This window comes from Rhinolophus hipposideros (assembly GCF_964194185.1).
Source record: "Rhinolophus hipposideros genome assembly, chromosome: 5".
Taxonomy (NCBI): domain Eukaryota; kingdom Metazoa; phylum Chordata; class Mammalia; order Chiroptera; family Rhinolophidae; genus Rhinolophus; species Rhinolophus hipposideros.
The window spans coordinates 64254860-64274803 of record NC_138051.1 but is presented as its reverse complement, the minus strand read 5'-3'; the positions used below and the strand labels follow the sequence as shown (position 1 = coordinate 64274803).

General features: G+C 36.4%; 1 protein-coding gene across 2 annotated transcripts in view; it reads left to right on the top strand.

Annotated features, from left to right (window-relative positions):
• The window catches only part of DLGAP5 (DLG associated protein 5), a 78983-nt gene that overhangs the window by 39913 nt on the left and 19126 nt on the right, over positions 1-19944 (top strand). The window contains exons 1-10 of one of the 2 annotated variants that reach the window (XM_081049169.1): positions 1750-1873; positions 3681-3919; positions 9259-9452; positions 11656-11718; positions 12813-12897; positions 12987-13109; positions 13903-13973; positions 16211-16485; positions 17188-17315; positions 17733-17859. In XM_081049169.1, the coding sequence (XP_080905295.1) occupies positions 3682-3919; positions 9259-9452; positions 11656-11718; positions 12813-12897; positions 12987-13109; positions 13903-13973; positions 16211-16485; positions 17188-17315; positions 17733-17859 (1304 nt within the window). In that variant the 5' untranslated portion in view covers positions 1750-1873; position 3681. Of the gene's footprint in view, positions 1-1749; positions 1874-3680; positions 3920-9258; positions 9453-11655; positions 11719-12812; positions 12898-12986; positions 13110-13902; positions 13974-16210; positions 16486-17187; positions 17316-17732; positions 17860-19944 lie in introns of those variants that run through there. The other variant, XM_081049168.1, reaches the window with a different exon arrangement.

The window sequence follows — 19944 nt, the reverse complement described above, 5'->3', positions numbered from 1 at the left end:
AAACCATCAGACAAATTCCAATTGAGGGACATTTTACAAAATACTTAATGAGTACTCCATGAAACTGGCAAAGGTACTGAAAACAGGTGAATGGAAAGGTCTAAGAAACTGTCACAGAACAAGGAGCCTAAGGCAACATAATGACTAAATGTAATGTGGTATCCTGGAAAAGAAAAATATCAGTAGGTAAAAACTAAGGAAATTTAAATAAAGTTTGGACTCTAGTTAATAATAATGTATCAGTATCATTTCATTAATTATAATAAATGTACCATACTAATATAAAAGGGGAAAATGGATGAGGAACATATGGAACCTCATTCTACTATCTTTGCAATTTTTCTGTGAATCTAAAACTAAAATTAAAAGTTTACTATTAAAAAAAGACAACCCACAGACTGGGAGACTACATTCAAAATACATATACCTGGCAAAGGACTTGTGCCCAGAATAGATAGAACTCCTACAAACGAATACTAAAAAGACAACCAAATTTAAAGGTTACCCCCAATTTAATAAAAACATAGGCAAAAGACTTGAACAGTTCACAAAACAAGATACAAAAATAGTTGATGAGCACATGTAAAGATGCTCACCATCATTGGTCATTAGGAAACTACAATATTAAAACCAGATACCACTTCATACCTACTAGAGGGGTTAAAATTAAAGAGTGATAACTCCAAATCTTGGCAAGCATGTGGAACACTGGAACTCTTGCACGTTGCTAGTGGGTGTGTAAAATGGTACAACTACTTTAGACAACTGCTTGGCGATTTCTTATAAAGTTAAGCATACCCAGAATGACCCAGAAATTCCACACCTAGATTTCCCAAGAGAAATAAAGCATGCCCACAAAAAGACTTGTACAAGAATGTTTATAGCAACTTTATTCATAACAGCTAAAAACTGGACCAATCCCATTGTCCATCAATAGGTGAATGGATAAACAAAGTATTCAATGAAATAATAAAAACAAGTAACTGCTGATTCACGCAACAGTAGGGATGGGTCTTGAACAACACGCTGAGAGAAAGAAGGCAGATTTGTTTTTAAGGTGATAGAAATCAGAGGAATGGTTGCCTAAAAGGTGGGAGACTGGAACGGGGCTTCAAGGGAACTCTTGGGTGATGGAAATGCTCTACATTCTGATTGGGTGATAGTTACACAGCTGTTTACATTTAGCAAAACTCATCAAATCTATGCTTTTCACCGTAAATTTTATCTCAATTTTAAAAAATGGACGAGGGAAAAAAAAAGACTGGCGGCGTTGAAAAGTAACACTAAACAATGTAAGGAGAAATTTGGTGTGGGAAGCCCTTTATTAAAAACGTTAAATGAAGAAAACGTTCCAATAAGGTTGGCTGGATTTATGTAACTAAATAAGGATGTTAAAAAGCCCTGCAAACTGAGTCTCGTCTCCTTCGTCTGAGTTCCTCCGACCTTCTTCGGATATCCGCAGGACCCTGCAAGGTGCGGGGCGGATTCCGCGACAACACGACACCACGAGTCCGCCGCTCCCGCCCCTTACAGGGCCCCCCGAGTCCCTTCTGACCCGCCCCTCATCAATATCACGTGGCGACCAGCCCATTGATTCCGCTTACACTCGTCTGAACCGTCCGTTCACCTTTCAATCAATTCAAATCGCTGAAGGAGCAAACCAATCACTGGCCTCATCAAAGGGAAGAGGCGGGCACATCTCCCGGAAGTGTTTGTTAAAATCCCTCCAATCAGAGGCTCGGCGCGGGAAGTTTGAATGTTGCGGAGGCTCGGGTGGTAGGCGTTCCGGCTTCGGAGGCAGTGGTGGTCTTGAAGACCGAGAGAATTCCTTTATTTTAGTTTGGTTGAGGTTTCACGCGAGACGCTGCCTCAGGTAGGTGGGTGCTGGGGAGCTGCTGGAGGGAGGGCGCTGGCCCGCTTCCTTCTGGAAAGTCTAGAAGGATCTTAAGGACCGGCAGCTGCGGGCTGGACGCTGCGCACGGGAGGCTCCTCTTGGACAGTGTTACCTGTCCTACCCCCGAAGCTGATGACTCAGTCCTCCAGAAGATGAACTGTTTGTTGCCTTGATCTATGTAGCACTCAGCGTTTGACCACCGGGGAGTAAATACTTAGCATCGTTGGTCCTGACATTAAATTTCAGTCGCTCCTCCCAGATCCTGCGACAACTAAAAACGCCCGGGTTGAGAACCTCTAGGCAAGAAAGACTAAGGCATTCTAGACTTTCCAGCTGGAAGGAACTCCGGTCAGCCAAAGAAGAGAACTTAGGTGTAGTGGAAGAGCCAGATTGCCTGGCTTAGGCTCCCATCTGCACTACCTTTTGGTCGCGCCAACGTGGGCAGTTAACTCACCCTATTTGTATAACGGCGATCATACTTAACTACCTTGTAGGGTTTAGGTGATAATTAAATGTTAGCATTAGTTGTCTCCGTCTCTGTCTCTCTCTGTGTGTGTCTCTCTGCTGTGTATAGTGCTCTGCTGTATTTTAAAATAACACCTAAGTTTTACTTTTTAATATTTAGCAAATTAATACTTGTGGGAGGTGGCAAATCCAATAGAGGAGAGTTTTTGATGAAAAGCACAGTCTTTTGTCACTTCCCCTGGGCTGTTCAAAGGACATTGTTATTGGCATCCAAGTCCGACGAATTCTCCTTTTTTATACTCTGTTGATTGCTTAAAATCACGTAACATTTTAATTTGTTGCATTTCTTTTGCAGATTTTTCTTTTATCTGGAGTTTTCTATTGGACTTTCTTAGTTATTGTTGACAACTTCAGTGTACTTACAACTTTTTTAACTTCCTAATGGCAGACCCTCTCCCTTTCCTTTTCTTTTTGTTTTAAGCTGCCAAGAATTTTCTCTGGGAAACCAGTTCTTTTTCTCCAGTTTGGCTTGGTCTCTATACCGACTGTATAGGTGATCCCCTTAGACTTTCCATTTTCCTTTATTCTTTTTGTCAGTTGGATCCCTCGTTTCTTGGAACCCATGACATCCTTTCTTGTCCTCCCTTGTGTTACTTGAATACACTCTCAAGGGTCTTTCTACAAAAAGAGCATATGCCAAGTAAACTATATGATATTTTGCGTAGCTGAAAATAATTTTATTCTGCCCTCACAAGGGCAAACTGATATGATTATTCTTCTATCTCACCATGGTAATTTCTTCTGAAAACCCTTTTTTTTTCTTACTGTTGTATATCCAACTGCCTATTTATCATCCCTACTTGTCTAATCGGCATCTTGTGTGGTTTTTGTTTGTTTATTTTGTTTTTTGGCTTGAGAAAAAATGTCAGACTGCCTGCATTCATCACCTGGGGAAGGTTAAGAAACTATTCTGTATACTGTCTTTCACTTATTTTCCCTATTTCCACCTTTAATTCACATTATTTTGTAATGTTCTCTACAGTAAGCCTAGAGCCTCTTGTTTATATTATGGACTGTGGCTTCCTGGGCTTCACTTCATCTGTGAAACAAGCTCCTATTTAGTACCTGAAAAAATAGGTCATAGTGTCTTATCTTTTGATAACCTCCTTCCCACCCTTCAGTGTCATATATTTATTCCATTTTGTATTTCAATGTTTTTATTTCAGAAGGCTCTGAGGTTGGAACAGGAGGTGAAATGGACTCTTTAATTTTTTAAATAAAATGAAAATCCATGTAAGTTGATTTCTCTTTTCCCTGACAGGATGTCTTCGTCACATTTTGCCTGTCGACACAGAAAGGATTTAAGTACTGACATGATCAGAACTAAAATTGCTCATAGGAAATCACTATCTCAGAAGGAAAACAGACATAAGGAATATGAACGAAACAGACACTTCGGTTTGAAAGATGTCAACATTCCAACCTTAGAAGGTAGACTTCTTCCCAAATTACACGAGACATCTCAAGAGCTTATTCCTGAAAAGTCCAGTGTCAAGCCAAGTAAGTAAAGGTTTATTGTAATTTTTAAATACTTTGAAGAGTGAATAAAAGTTGATTTAATAACAGGTTTAAAAAACCCTGACCGGGGAGCGGCTGGTTAGCTCAGTTGGTTAGAGCGTGGTGCTCTTAACAGCAAAGCTGCCAGTTGGATCCCCACATGGGCCACTGTGAGCTGCGCCCTCCACAACTAGATTGAAACAACTACTTAACTTGGAGCTGAGGGATCCTGGAAAACCACATTTAAATAAATAAAAAAGTTTAAAAAATGGAAAACAAACTCTGACCAGAAGAATAGAATTTTGTAATACCATTTTGAGTAACTTGATGTTTTCTGCTGTCTATTTAAGGTACAGGCTAGGTTAAAGCTATTTTAGCTAGGCTAAAGCCATTCGTCTATGGAATATTATAACACTTTATTTTCTATATTGCCTTATATGGGAATTCTAAAATTATTCTGGCACTTGGGTAAGATAAATTTTGACAAGATAAGTTGATAAGGGACATAAAGTAGAACTGCTTGAAGAATCTATAAAATAAGGATACTTTGCAAATGGAAACATTTCTTAGTAGGGCAAATAATTCTTCCCTGCAGTTTGCCTAAAAGGATTTGGGGTCATTAGGAAGGAAAAATCCAACTGAAGAAGAAATGTTCTGAGCAAAAGATAAAAATAGAGGGTCTTATTTTAGCAGCTATATATGATGTCAGAGGGGTAGTAGATTGGGGGGGTATCAATTTTTGAGGGGTTAGCATCTAAATTGTATTTAAAAGGCTTCTAAATACAATTTAGATGCTAAGTATTACGTTGCTTTGTACACCTGAAAACAATAAAATAAAAAAGAGGACATTAAAAAAAAAATGTCTTAGAAGTTAAGGAATGCTATAGAGCAGAAAGAACTGGGAAGCGACTTGTGTTTAACTGGAAGGAGTCACTAGATGCCTACTTAGTTGTGTTTATATAGCAGGCACTATGAGCTAGATTGCAGTGAAATAAAGCAAGGATAAATGACGAAGAAATGGCAGAAAGAGATAACATCTTCTTAGACATTGTATAGAGAAAGAAATGAGATGTGAAGTTGTTTAAATATTCCCTGCTTCAATTTTATCATTTTTCCAGGATTAGTGTAATATATGGCATGTACAAGACATTCAACATAATTGAGCTCAATTGATTCTGTGAAAGAGGGGGTTGGGCTAAAATATTTCTTTCAGTTTTATTATTTTTGTGATTCTAAATGAGAGCGAGATAAAAGAATTGGACAAAATGCTGTAGGGTTCTTTTTGTTTTTGAGATAAGGTGCTCAGTGCATATTTGAAGGTCAAAGGAAATGATTGGTTATCAAGGAGGAGAGAGTAAAGAATAACATCTCTTAGGAGTTGGGAGGAAATGAAAATTGGGCCATGGAATGATGCAGAATGATCTTTAATGGAAGAGCTAGACACTTTTCTGTCTGCGTTGAGGTGATGTTATTGCTTCCTAGGTTGGCTCCTTGCCTCTATTCTTGCCTTCTCAAATACTCTATTCCTTGATGAAAAGCTTCCAAATGAAAGTCTAACCATGTCAATATGCTATTAAAATAGCCTTTCTTTATTTGCCATTTGCAAAGGTCTAGAGGTGGAGTGGGCCTGGTATGTTCCAGAGAGAGCAAGTAGGTGAGCATGGCTACGGAAGAAAGAACAAGCGGGATCAAAGAACTGAGGAGCAGTGCAAGTAAAGTAAGAGTTCAACCAGACGAGAGTGGTATCTTAGAAACCAAGTGAAATGAGTCTGTCAAAGAAGAGAGCCTGTCAGTGCTTCTTGTTAGGTCAAGTTATATTAGAAGTGAGAATTTGAACTTCACTGTGGCAGTGATCTTGATAAGTAGTTTTGGTGGAGTGAAGTTCAGGGAATGAAAGCCATATAGGCATGGGTTCAAAAGAGAATGACAGCACCACCTAGGACATATTCTTGCTCCAAAAGTTGAACTTCAGTCTAATCAAACCCTCAGATATAACTTCCAGTTTATAGAAAGCATGAGGGCTAGAGGAATGAACAAAAAAACACAGGAGAAAGCAAACAGACAATTGTAGAGTGGGACATTCTGTAGTACAACTGATTAGCTTTTGTCAACAAGGTAATGACACAAATGAAAGATGGGGAGGAAGATCCATTTTAGATGAAGAGATTTAAAAGGCATCTAAATACAATATGTGGATCTTGCTTGGTTCCTGATTTGAACAAACCAATGCTTAAAAAATAAAAGACCTATTTGAAACAGGAAGTCTAAATTTGGTCCCTATAATAGGTGATAACATGAATTACTATTAAGTTTGTTAGGTATGATAAGGGTATTGCGATTATGAAAGAAAATGTCTACTTTTAGAGGTGCATGTGGAAATATCTATGGATAAAGTTTTGCGAGTAGAATTTGTCTTCAAAAGTTCAGAAAAAAGCAAGTGCAACAAAATGTTCATAATTGTTGAATCTGGATTATAGGAATATGGGGGTTCATCGTATTCTACTTGTGTGTATATTTGAAATTTTTCATAATTTTGAAAAAAACGTGAGGAGGAATGGAAGGCGAAGAATTGGAAATAGGGATATAGATTAAGTCTTGTGAAGAATTTTGCCTTATACTGAAAAAGAGAAATGAGGCAAGCAGCTAGATGAGGGTGTGGGCTGGGAGGAATTACTGCATGTTTGTAACTTTGTGATGGCAACAACCCCTTATAGAGAGAAAACTAGATGAGTGAGGGAGGGTAACCTGCTGGAAGAATGCTCTCGATTCGGTGAGAAGGAATAGAATCTAGAGCTAGTGGAGGGGTTGGCCTTTGGGAGATGCACACTCAGCTCGTCTAGAAGGGCAGGGGAAGTATGTTGGCTCAGATACCATGGGAGCTTTGAATGCAGATGGGAGAGGAGCTGTGTCAGGTTTGAGGAGAGGATAATGTATGAAATCGTAGTTCAGGTGAATGAGAGAGTATTGAAATGAGAAACATAAGGTCCAACTGAGAGGTTTATAGTCATAAATAGAAAGAGATGAGGTAGCATGATTTTGTGTATTTTTTCAACCCAGTTATATATTGTAGGTGTGAGGTAAGCAGTGAGTGGCATTTAATCAGAGTTAAAATTTTGCCAGGGTGCAGCACAGTGAGAGAGGGGCTAAAAAGATGAAGTAGTGATTATGATGATGAATCACGGAATCCAAATTAGGTAAGAAGAAACTTGAGAACACAAGGGAGGTAAGAGACAGTAAAAAGATGAGTGTAGGTCAGTAGAGTGTAGGTCCTGATAGGGGCTAAAGGGCTGTTGGAAAGATATGGTAATCGGTGGATTGCTTGAGGTTGGGCTTTTGAAGGAAATACAGCTATTCACTGGTAATAATGAAGTCTCAAGTGCCTGTTGTCTCACAGATGAATACAAGTATGACCAAATATTGGTCCTCTCAGCCCTTGAAGTTTCTGGCAGGGCCTGGGGTGGGTAGAGCTTTCTCTCTGGCTGGTTGCATTTGATCACGGGCAGACTCTGCTCCAGTGTGCCCTGTAAATGTTATTTTTTATGTATGCCAGGACACGAAAAAGGTTGAAATACTGGTATGGATGTGACTGTGGGAATGGGTAGCTGAGGTATAGTGGAAACAAGTTCCTTGGAGGAAAGGAAACCCAAGAATTGAGAGGCAAGGTGTTGGAGGGGGTTATCAACATTTATACAAGAATAGTGATGGAGACAGTGATAGTGAGTTAGGAGCTAAAGCCTTCAAGGAACAAGAGAGAAACCTGGAAGGTCTGTAGATGACACCTTGGGGTACTTGATAGTATGATCTGATGACATGAAATGTAAAGCTGAGCTCTTTTAGTGAGGAGGAAGAAATAGTGGGAAGCAATGATGGGGACACTTCCCCTCTTTAGGCCCAGCGATATTACTAGTGTGGGAGAAAAAAAGTAGTCAACCACTTGAGAGGACAGCTAGGGAAGCCGTGTCTTTAGGGGAGAGCCAGGTTTCAGTTAGATCAAGAGAGAAAGGGAACTATCAGAGAAGTTGGGTTTTTATTGATGATAGACCTCTTCATCATTTGACCTTTTACACGTTCTGCTCTCTGCCTGGATTATCTTTTTAAAATGACTTTATTAAGGTATAATTCACATACCATAAAATTCAGCCATTTAAATATATGCTTTTTTTTTTTTTTAGTAAATTTACTGACTTGTGCAGCTATCTCTCTGGATTATTTTTAACCTTCACCTAGTGGGCAAACATATACTCATTCTTCAGAACCCTTCTCAGGTATTCTTTCTTCTGAAAAGCTTTTCCTGATCTTCTCAAACATGTTTGTACTGATTGGCTACTGTGTGCATTCTCTTACTATATATTCCCTTCTAAACCAAACTGAAACTGTATCCATCTCCCCACAGTACAATACTGTGATCCCTTCAAGGACAGAAATTCTCTTACTTATTCTTACTGCTTAAGAACATCTGACCACATAGTAGCCACTCATATTTTTCAAACCAGTTTAAATAAACATGAGAATATGTAGGTAGAAACCTAAGTTGAGAATCATAGATGGGAGCTAGAGAAACTGACAAATAGCTTTAATATCAAAGGAAAAAATTATGTTACCCCAAAACTTAGTGGCCTAAAACAACAAAAAACATTATTTCACAGAATCTTTGTGGGTCAGGAATTTAGGTGTGGCTCAGCCGGGTGGTTCTGGAAGTTGCAGTCAGGATGTCATCCAGGAATGCATCTGAGGGCCTGAGTGAAACTGGAGGATCTGCTTTTAAGACAACTCACTCACATGACTGGCAGGTTGATGCTGGCTTTTGGCAGGAGGCCTTACTTCTTTGTCATGTGGACATCTCCTTTGGCTGCCTGCGTCTTCTTAAGGGTCCACACAACCACTGGCTTCCCCTAGAGCAAGTGATCCAAGAGAAAGTAAGGCAAAAGCTGGAATGTCTTTAATGTCCTAGTCTTGGAAGTCATTTCAACGGTACTTTCTTGGTTACACGGGTCAGCTCTAGTCAGTGAGGGTGGTGACAACACAAGGGCATAACTACCAAGAGGTGAGAACACGGGAGGTCAGCTTAAAGGCTAACTATCATAGAATTTAATTAATTTAAAAGTAGAATAATATAGAGCACGCAGTTAATAAATATTTGAACAAGCGAAGGCAAAAGGAATAGAAATTTTAAAAGAAAGGGGGTTGAAATAACTTGTAATTAGAGTACTGAGGAATTAACAAGAAGTTTCTAAAAGTATTTCTTAGTAGCAGTTGAAGTTAGACAATGATTTGTTAGGCATTTGCATAATTTTTTATCTGAAATGTTTTATATACTGTGTCATGTATTTTTTTCTGTTTAGGGTCAGTGAAAACTCTTCCAGGTGATCAACGGAAACAAATGCTCCAGAAATACAAAGAAGAAAAGCAACTTCAAAAGTTGAAAGAGCAGAGAGACAAAGCTAAACGAGGAGTATTTAAAGTGGGTCTTTATAGACCTGATATGCCTTCTTTTCTTTTATCAAACCAGAATACTATGAAAGCTGAGCCAAAAAAGGTAAACTTAGTATCCTAATTTGATATAGAGGAATAGTTCTGTTTAACAGGAATTTTCTTTAAGAGATTACACTCGATTTTAGCCAAAAGATCAAGAAACAATTCATTAAACGATTAAATGACTAAAATAACCAGTGTCCCTTAGTTCCCTTTATTCACTTAACTAATTGGTAGGAGGTGGGGATGATGTAATAGTAGCTCAGAAGATGAAAATCAGGTCTTTCAATAAAGCTATAGGTGGACCGAGACAGGATAAACCTAGGAAAGTGAGTAGAGCCAGGCTGATGAACAATGGATGCTATGCCAAGGACCTGGTGTTTATCTTGTGGGATATAGAGAGTAACGAGGGCTTTTAAATAAGGTGGTACCATTATCAAATTAGTAATGCAGGAAGATTCCCTGGCCTTGAAGATTATAGTCTGGAAAGGGAAGCATTTATGGATAGGAAGACCAGGTGTAAGACTATCTTAAAAGAGTGAGACAGGATAAGTGGATTGGACATTGTGTTTCAAAGGAAGAAATAGGTATAGGACACCTTTAGAGATAAATTTGAGAGACCAAGTAGATAATGAGGGGTAAAGGAAATCTAAGAGAGAGAAGATGATTCTGATGATACTAGTTTGAACAACTATATAGTAAATTATGCTGTGGTTGAAAGAGATGAAGAAGACAGGACAAGGAACATGTTTAAGGAGGTGCATTTTAATTACCCCCCTTTTAAAAACCTATTTGGACCACCTAGATAACAGGCAGTGGAATAAAATTTGGAAATCAGGATGGAGATCCATGATGTGGATTTAGGATGTATTGGGAATATGGATGGGTGTTCAAGCTGTAGGACTATATGAGACCATTGCAATAAGGATACATAAAATTATGAGAAGGAAGTCTAGAGAGCACATTCAGGTGGGCAGAAGTGAGGTACCAGTACAGGCTGAGAAGAACTGGTCAGAGTGGCAAGAGAGCTAAAATGGAGGATAGCAGTTAAAGGAGGGGTGATCTAAAAGAAGAGAATGGTTAGTGAGTCAAGAATAAAGTATGAACAGAGGAAGTAGTTTTGTAAATTAGGTTGTCAATAGTGATTTGCTATTTTAAAGATACGTATAAAAGATCTCATTTTAAATAATATTTTTAAAAGATCTTGTTGACTGTGTACTCATTCCTGATTTAAATAAGAACGGAATAACGTAAAAGCCCAAGATGTTGCCTAGTTTTCTTTGCTTCATGAATCTCATTGATTCATTTGACAGATCTTTATTTACTCTGTGTATGATCTTAGGACAATTAGAAGAGACCAAATTAATAGACTGTAGCTCAAGGTGGAAAGATACAGGTAAGTATATTATATATATGTTAGAGGAGGGAGAGATTGTTTATGTTTGGAGGAACATCAAAGAAGACCTCTTCAAGTTAATCTGGCTTTTCAAGAATATGTAAGATACCAGTCATTGGTCTAACCTATAAACAACTATTTACAAAGTGTTATATGTAGAAGGAGAAAGACACATTGTGTTACATAATAAGATTCACCAATAATTGCTTTTTATTCTACTTAGACAATAGACATTGGTGAATTTTGCTCCCTTTATGCAAAAATTCTAGTTTCTTTAATGTAGGTTTTCACTGAGCTTTGGTGAAGAAAATGACTTCTTATTTGAAGAGAAGTCTGATTATGCTTCTTAAGGAATTTTACAGAGTTGGTAAATGTCTTACCACTTTTTGATCAGTCCTTCTCTTGTGAACTTTTTTCCACATTTTGCAATCAAATCTCCATTTTCTTATTGACAATGGACAAGAGCATAATCAGGAGATTTGAAGGCAAATTGTAAAAGCTAAGAAAGTAAGCTGTATAGCATCTTTTCATAAACACCAAAACATCCTAATACTCTAGTCTGTTCATGTATCCGCTTCCAAATATGTCTAACTAATCATATTAATGAGAATTCCTAATAGTTGGAAACATGATTAGAATTTTTTTCTTTCTCCTCACTGAGAAATATGAAAAAGTTTTTAAGCCATTAACTTAAACATAATTTAAGTCAAGCCACAACCAGGAAAAATAGTAATTTAACCATTATTTTTGCCATAAATGATTACAAATAAAGTTTAACTTTAAAATGGGAACTGTATTTCATAATAAGACATGGAAGTAATTTTGTGAGTTCATTTTAAAAACTATTTTATCTTCTTTTGACTGTTTTAAGGCTGTTCCATCTTTTGTACGGATGACAAGATCAAAAGCCAAAGAGCAAACGGAGCTAACTAAGGTATAGTTGATAGTAGATAATTGTTGCTAAAATGATAAATTTCCTTTCTTTTTTCGGAGTAAATAAATTCATTTCTAATATTAGCTTCAAGTACAGTGATTATTTTGCTAGAGTTAATAGTACCCAAATCACTGTTATTGGTATGGTGACAGAGCAGTTTTGGCCAAATGTTAAGAAAGTATTCACTTAAAGTAGTCTTTGCCCAGGCATTCCTTATGACATCAATACCAAGTTTTGTCTTTGTATCACACTCTTTTTCTTGTTGTTTGTTTACTGGACTTCTATTATACATTCCATGCCACCATAAAATGCAAATAGGAATATAAAGCACATAGAGTGGGTGTTATAAACTTATGGGTCTTCAAAACACCATTATGGATAAAGTTATTAGGGGGAGTACTAAAATAAAGTGAAGTGGGCAAAGGGGAAGTAGGATGCCTCTTTGTCAGGTGAAGTAGCTAAGTTTCGTGTATTCAATAAAGTTTTAGTCACTACATGCTCTAGATTCTAGGATAGAGTAGTGAACAAAAACAAAATTCCCTGTTTTCATGTGAGATAGGCAACAAAATAAGGATGTCGTTTGTCTAATGGCCATAAGTATTATGGAGGAGATAAAAAAAGAGAAGTGAGATGGGGAATACTAAAGTAGGTATAGGGTGGAATTTTGACTGGGCCTCACTGAGATGGTGGCATTTGAATGAAGTCTTTACGGAAATGGAAGAGTGAACTATAGCAAATAGTTCCTATTGTTGCCTTTCTTCTTCTAGCCAGGAGAAGAATTTTCTAAGCAAAATTCAAAGGTCTTGAAGTGAAAACATGCCTGGTATGTTTAAGGACTCTCAGATGGTTATAGTCAGCTCTTTCTAATAGCTTAGGTTATTAGCATTTTCTAAATTCTAGGATTCTAAAAAAGCTTGTAAGAAAACTTACATAATGGAAAACTTTTTTCTTTACCGCATTTTATTTGGGGTAGTGGATTTTTTGCTGGGTCATTTATAATAGTCATATTTCAGATGATGGGTCAATTTACAGATTAAAAATGTGGTTTGATTCATTATGCAATTAAACCACACAGCACCTAATCTTTTAAATAGGTTAATAATGGGAACGATGTTCGAGCAACTCGACCTGGTCAAAGACAAACTTCTGAAAAGAAAGTGTTGGACAAAGAGAAAAAAGGTAGGAATATTAGAAATTATAAGCTCTGATGTTGCCACAATAATTTAACAATTACAAAAAGCATTTGATTTGATTACTTTTTCCCACAGCTTTACAGCCTGAAATGTCCACATCGGTGAGAATGACTCGATCAACTACTCAAACAGCAAAGCAGATATCCAGAACAGTCTCATCTACTACAACAAGAAAGCCAGTGACAAGAGCTCCTAATGGTAAGAACTATTTCTTGAGTAATGACTGAACTAGAATGTTTCGGTCCTTGAGATTTTTTTGTGTTCAATTTTTAAAATCAACATGTACTTCTTTGAATAGGAGAGGAGAAAATGGGAGATTCCAGTTCTTGAAGGTAGGTTCTGTGCCCCAACATCCTGGTAGCATACATACAGTGGGTCCTCAAATGTTGAAGTACCCGAATTGGTGTAAGCCACGCTTCAAAGTGAAAAATTAATAGCCCCAATAAATGACAGTCCATCTATTTGGTGGAATACAGTATAACCATTTAAGAATGTTATGAAAGAACATTAATGACATGGTTCATGATATGTTAAGTGGGGAAAGAAAAACAGGTCAAAGCCTGAACAGTAGGATTATTACAGTTCTAATATATGTATGTGAATATGTGAACATTGGGAAAAAACTGGAAAAATATACCCTGAAGTATCAATAGTGATTATTACTGAGTAACGTAATCTTGGGTGATTTTTTTTTTTGATTAATGTTGTTTTTGTGCTCTTGTTTATTTTCCTAATTTTCTGTAATAAACATATATTTATTTTCAGAGGCAAAAGGTAAAATACATTAACCCTTTTGTTTTGTTTTGAAAACAGATGGCCTATGATTAGCAGAAATTTAATCTGTTTTTATCCTATTTTATAATACGACTTTTAATCTTTAAGACATATATTCCTATTGTTGCCTTTTTTTCCTTTCCCAAAGCACCTAGTACTTTTAATGTAGCATTTTCTGTCTGGTCAAAATGGATGACTTCTTTTATTTTTATTTTAGATAATGAAGCAGAAAGAAAGGCAACAAATCAAGGAAGACCTGCCAAAAAAATAGAAACTAAACTTGACAAGGTAGAGTATAAACATCTGTTGGTTTCTACCGTGTTTCCCCGAAAATAAGACCTAGCTGGACAATTAGCTCTAATGCGTCTTTTGGAGCAAAATTTAATATAAGTAAAATAAAACTGGGTCTTATATAATATAATAAAATATAAGACCAGGTATAATATAAGATATGATATGATATGATATAATACAATACTGGGTCTTATATTAATTTTTGCTCTAAAAGACACATTAGAGCCGATTGTCCAGCTAGGTCTTATTTTTGGGGAAACATGGTAGCTACTTTGAAAAATCTTGTTGCTACTTTCATAAAGTTGATATTAAGCATAAAGAACTGCTTTAAGATGTTAACCTACATGTGTGTTAACACCTCTTGAACCATAAAGAAGCATAAGAGGATTTACTGTTGTTTTTCAGGTATCTTATACCCAGAGCTTTATAGTTGGAGAAACCATAATTTGGTTAATAAGAGATAGAAATGTAATAAAAACACATGACAGGAACCTTCATATGAAAATTAGTTTTAATGGGGTAGGGTGAAATGCATTGACTTTGGATATAATTAAGCCTGAATTTGAATATTGTCTCTGCTTCCAATTAGCTATGTAACCTTGGGCAAGTGTTGAGTTTGTTTTCCCATCTCTAACATGTACTACCTACATGGACTAGTATTAAGAATTAAATACCTAATATTCTGATGTCATCTAGCATAGGGCCTAGTAGAGTCTTCAAACAAGAGCCACCATTTTGAAGATCCAGTTCCTTAGTTTATAATCCATGCTACATTTCCATAATCTTAAAAAAAAAAAGTTACGCTAAAGTGTAAGAAACCACCAGATCCTTTCTAAAAATCAAACATAGACCCTCCAGAAAGGCAGTATAGGGTGAATATTTACAGACAAGCGCTAACCTTGTAGCTCCTCCCTTGAGATTGATTTTTTTCCTTAAGGATTATCACTAGTTTTTACGTTCACTCCCATGCTGACCTCAGGAACAGTATTACCCTTAAACTCTTGTCCAGGTTGAAATACTCTGGTGTCAGTTCGTATTTCGTTAAAAGTCAGAAACATAGAAACCTCTAAAATTTAAGTTAAAATGAGTGAGTGGGATGGGTGAAGGTGGTCAAAGGTACAAACTTCTAGTTATAAAATAAGTAAGTCCCTGGCCAGCCGGGTGGCTCAGTTGGTTGGAGCGTGTCCTCTCAACCACAAGATTGCCGGTTGGACACCCCCAAGGGATGGTGGGCAGCGCCCCCTGCAACTAGCAATGGCAACTGGACCTGGAGCTGAGCTGTGCCCTCTACAACTAAGACTGAAAGGGCAACAACTTGAAGTGGAACAGCACCCTCCACAACTAAGATTGAAAGGACAACAGCTTGACTTGGAAAAAAGTCCTGGAAGTGCACACTCTTCCCCAATAAAGTCCTATTCCCCTTCCCCAGTATATATATATATATTGGGCAGGGAACTGCCCTGAACATACATTTAAAAAAATAAAATAAGTAAGTCCCGGGGATGGAATGGACAGCATGGGGACTATAGTTAATTATACTGCGTTGTACGTTTGAAAGTTGCTAAGAGAGCAGATCTTAAAAGTTCTCATCACAAAAAGAAAGTTGTAACTGTGTGGTGATGGATGTTAACTAGACTTCTTGTGGTGATTATTTTCCAACATACACAAATATTGAATCATGTTATACACCTGAAACTAATATAATGTTACATGTCAATTATATCTCAGCGAATAAAAACTAAAGTAACAATTAAAATGAATTGAAAAAACATGCTTCACATTTTTTATGGTTAATCTTACTGTGTCGCACTGCAAAATATTTTTGTTCATATGATAAAGGATCTGGTCCTTGACAATAGTAGTCATTGAATAAACATTGGATTTCTGATTCTCAAACCATTGTAATTATCCACATAATTTAAGTAAAAAGATACATGTTTGTTCGGTGAGTAAATTTTTCCATCTTAGTTTTCATACATTTTGATTTGTTGTTAATACCTAAAACCTATTATTTATTTCTTTTAATAATGACTGATTCTCTTTCTAGATTATAGCAATGGTTTAGTGTAGCTGGTCTTCTGATTCCATATATATAATTGTATTTTATTGTCTCTTAAATTATGTACATGGAATGTATATCTCAACTTTTACATTTTCAGTCCTGTAAAAATAGGTCACATTTATCCCCAGAAGAGAATTTCTCACTCTATTTTGTTTTTACTCATATCTAGGTCATTTATTTTCAAGTTGATGGTGAAGAAAATAATTTGCATTCACAAACCAGTGCAACAAATGGAGTGGATCCAGACGGAGTCTTATCAAAAATGGAAAACTTGCCTGAGACAAATACTGCAAAAATGAAAGGAAAGAATTCCTTTGCACCTAAAGATTTTATGTTTCAGCCACTAGATGGTCTGAAGACCTATCAAGTTACACCTTTGACTCCCAGAAGTGCCAATGCTTTCTTGACACCCAGTTACCCCTGGACCCCTTTAAAAACAGAAGTGTAAGAAAGTAATAATGAATTTTTTGCTAAGATGGATAACAAAATGTCTTTCTTAGATTTGGCCTTTTAAAAAGTTATTTAGTTAGTAAACGATGTCAATAATAAATCGTGAAAATTTGGTCTTGTAAAAAATTTCTTCAGAAGGCTGCAATGTGTTTGACAATTTTGATATTTCCTATGCATTGTTATTATTTTCATGTTACACTTTGTGTTTTTTTTGCTTTTAATAAGTGATTTTATTATAATACTTAGAAATAAATTTTTAGAAAGAAGCAATTGCTATAATGTAGTTCAGATATGGTTTTGTTTTCAGGTTGTGTTTTTTTGCTGAATGTTACTTTAGAAAAACTACCTCTAAAGACAAATGATTAACTTGAAAAGTGCTGGGGGTGGGGGGAGGATCAGTTGGAATCTTTTAAAAGAAAAGGACAACGTTGTTTTGCAAAGACCTGCTGGTAGAAACTGCTCAGCAACATGTTCTATTAAGAGATCTTCAGAACCTTTGGATCTCATTACAGTTAGTAAAGATGAACATTCCCACTATAAGTATTTAAAAATTTTCCTATAGAATAGACATGTTAAAAAAACCAAAGAAACGTATTTCCATCTTATCCCAGGTTTTTAAAAAGCAACATAATTTTGAAATCCTTTAGATACATGGGGTTCATGTTTCATGAAATATATTTTTGCTGTTGTTTTTAGTGATAAGACTCAAGAAGCAATAAAAGAAATTTTGGCGCAAAAATGCAAAACTTACTCTGCCAAGACAGTGCACCAAGATTCAAATAAATTACGATGTGCTTTGGATTCTCTAACAGTTTGGAATAAAGGTATGGTATTTCAATTAAATTTTTTACTTTCTTTTCTGGATTATGATTTGTTAGAGATTTCTTATAGAGCCCTCTCTTCCATATAGTTCAGGGATATAATCTCGGGGTCAGAGAGATGGAAAAGCATGGGGAAAGATCTGGGAGGAGGAGGAGAGAGAGAAAGAGAAAGAGAGAGAGGGAGTTGGAATGAGAAATACAGACTGAGAAGAGGAAATAAATGCAAATTGGAAGAGATAAAAATATTGAGAGATACTTTAGAGGAAATGTGTTGAATGAAATCATTGAGAGAGAAATAAAATTTTAAAATTCAACATTGAAAAAATTGAAGGATTTAAAACAATTTGTTTTATTGAGGAGGATGTCATTTTAGGAATTGTTGCTTTGAAATTTATATGTAACATTTTCTTTAATCTATAGAAAATGTCTTAAGTAAAGATCAAACTACTACTAAAAATTCAAATGGCCTTCCAGTAAAAGAAGTCCCATCACTTGAAATAAATGAAGATCAGATATCTCAGCCACAGCATGATGTGCCATATTTCAGGTTTGTCCATTTGTTCCTAGTGTAAGAATTTTGTTTTAATGTCTAGACATTTAATACCAAAATTAAACTATTTTAACCTTAATATAATAGATGAATTTGGATGATTTTCATTTATTTTTTTTAAATTTTAATTATTTTTCAATGGCTACTACATTCATGTGGTTCCTAATTCAAAAGGTAGGAAAAGGTACAAGTGGGAAGTCTTTTTCTTCCACTGTCTCCCAACCCCATGGTTCGAAGCTTCCTTGGAGACAAGTGTTCTTCTGAATACTTCTGACTACTTCCAGAGATACATAATCCATATGTAGAAAAACATAAACATATATTTTTTCTTTTTTTTTATACAAACAATAACATACTATTCTGTTTTCATTTTTTAATGTAGGAGACATTCCATTTTAGTCCTTAAAGAGCTTACTCATGTTGTTCTGTGTGTGTGTTTTTTTGTGTAATGGCCAAGTAGCATCCAATTCTATGGATGTACCTCAGTTAACTTAATAGGTCTCTGTTGCTGGTTATTTACATTGGGTTTATTCTATTATATTAAAGAAAACCTATTGAAAGAAAACCTTGTATGCTTTTGAGTTCTCTCCTGTGAAAGTCTATAAAGACCTTGATTTACAGTCCTTCCTCCCTCAAGGTATGGGAGTTTCTCTTTTCTCATACCCTTTCCCCCGCCACAAACAAAGTTAATATTTGTTTTATAAAAGAAGGATATTGGGAGATGGTAGGAGGCTCTTCATTCCACTAAATCATGAGACAGGATTATGTTTCTCTCAACTGCGAAGAGTAATAAATTGACATCCTGTTTGGGAAACCTCAACCATGTCACCTAAATATCTTGGAAACAAATCAGATGGCTGCAATTGGAGACAGGCCCTAGCACTCCACATCACACAGGAAATGGTTATGTACCATTATTCTTGAGTGAATGTAGCAGGAGAATTCTCATATCTTTTCTAATGCAATATTAGCAATTTTTTTTGAGCTTTACCAATCAAATAGAGGAGAAATATTATCTTACTATAGCTTTAATATTCATTTGCTTTATTCTGAATATCTTTTAATAGGTTTGAGAGCCATTTCAATTGTTTTTAGAACATAAGGTTTTAGAATTCTAAGGGATTTTAGAGATTAGCTAGTTTATTGTACTGTTCAACTGAGACATTGAGGTAATAAGCAATTTACTCAACTGAATAATGTCAGATCTAAGCCAGATTTCCTTTCTCATTAAGTTGTTCTCTGTTATGGCACTAGATGTAAACAGCTAAATTTTTCTTATAAGAAACAGTAACTATTGTCACTTTTTTCTGCTAGGATGCTTTATATAAAGAAACAGATTAAATTTACTTTAAGCCAGGGTTTCTCAATGTTGGCACTATTGCCATTTTAGCTTGGATAATTCTTGTTGTGGGGACTGTCCTCTGCACTGTAAGAGGTTTTGTAGCATCCCTGCCCAGTAGCGCGCCTCTAGTTTATGACAATAAAAGGGCCTCCAGACATTGCTAAATGTCCCCCTGGGGGCAAAATTGACTCCAGCTGAGAACCACTGTCTTCGGACAGGTAAAACCTAATAATTAGAATCTGTAAGGCCCTATCACTGTAATTTCAGACTTAGCAGTTTTTAGCTTTAACTTATTCTTGGCAGTTGGATTGGTCCTAGTTCCATGAATAATAATGGAGAATTAATAACAGAACTAAAGAATGTCTGATTCTGTGCGGCCAGATGACTCAGTTGGTTAGAGCACGAGCTCTGAACCACAGGGCTGCTGGTTCGATTCCTACATGGGCCAGTGAGCTGCGCCCTCCACAACTAGATTGAAGGACAACGACTTGGAGCTGATGGGCCCTGGAAAAACACTATTCCACAATATTCCCCAATAAAATTAAAAAAAAAAGAAATCCTTTAAAAAAAGAAAATGTCTGATTCTGTTCAGCCTCTGAAAAATAACACTAGAAACAACTAGACATATTAGCTTGAAAAGTGGGCTCTTGACATTAACCATCCACGTAAGTTTCAGATGTAGAAGGATGGACATATTTGAGTATTAACTTGTATTGATATTTATGTGTTTTAATATATCA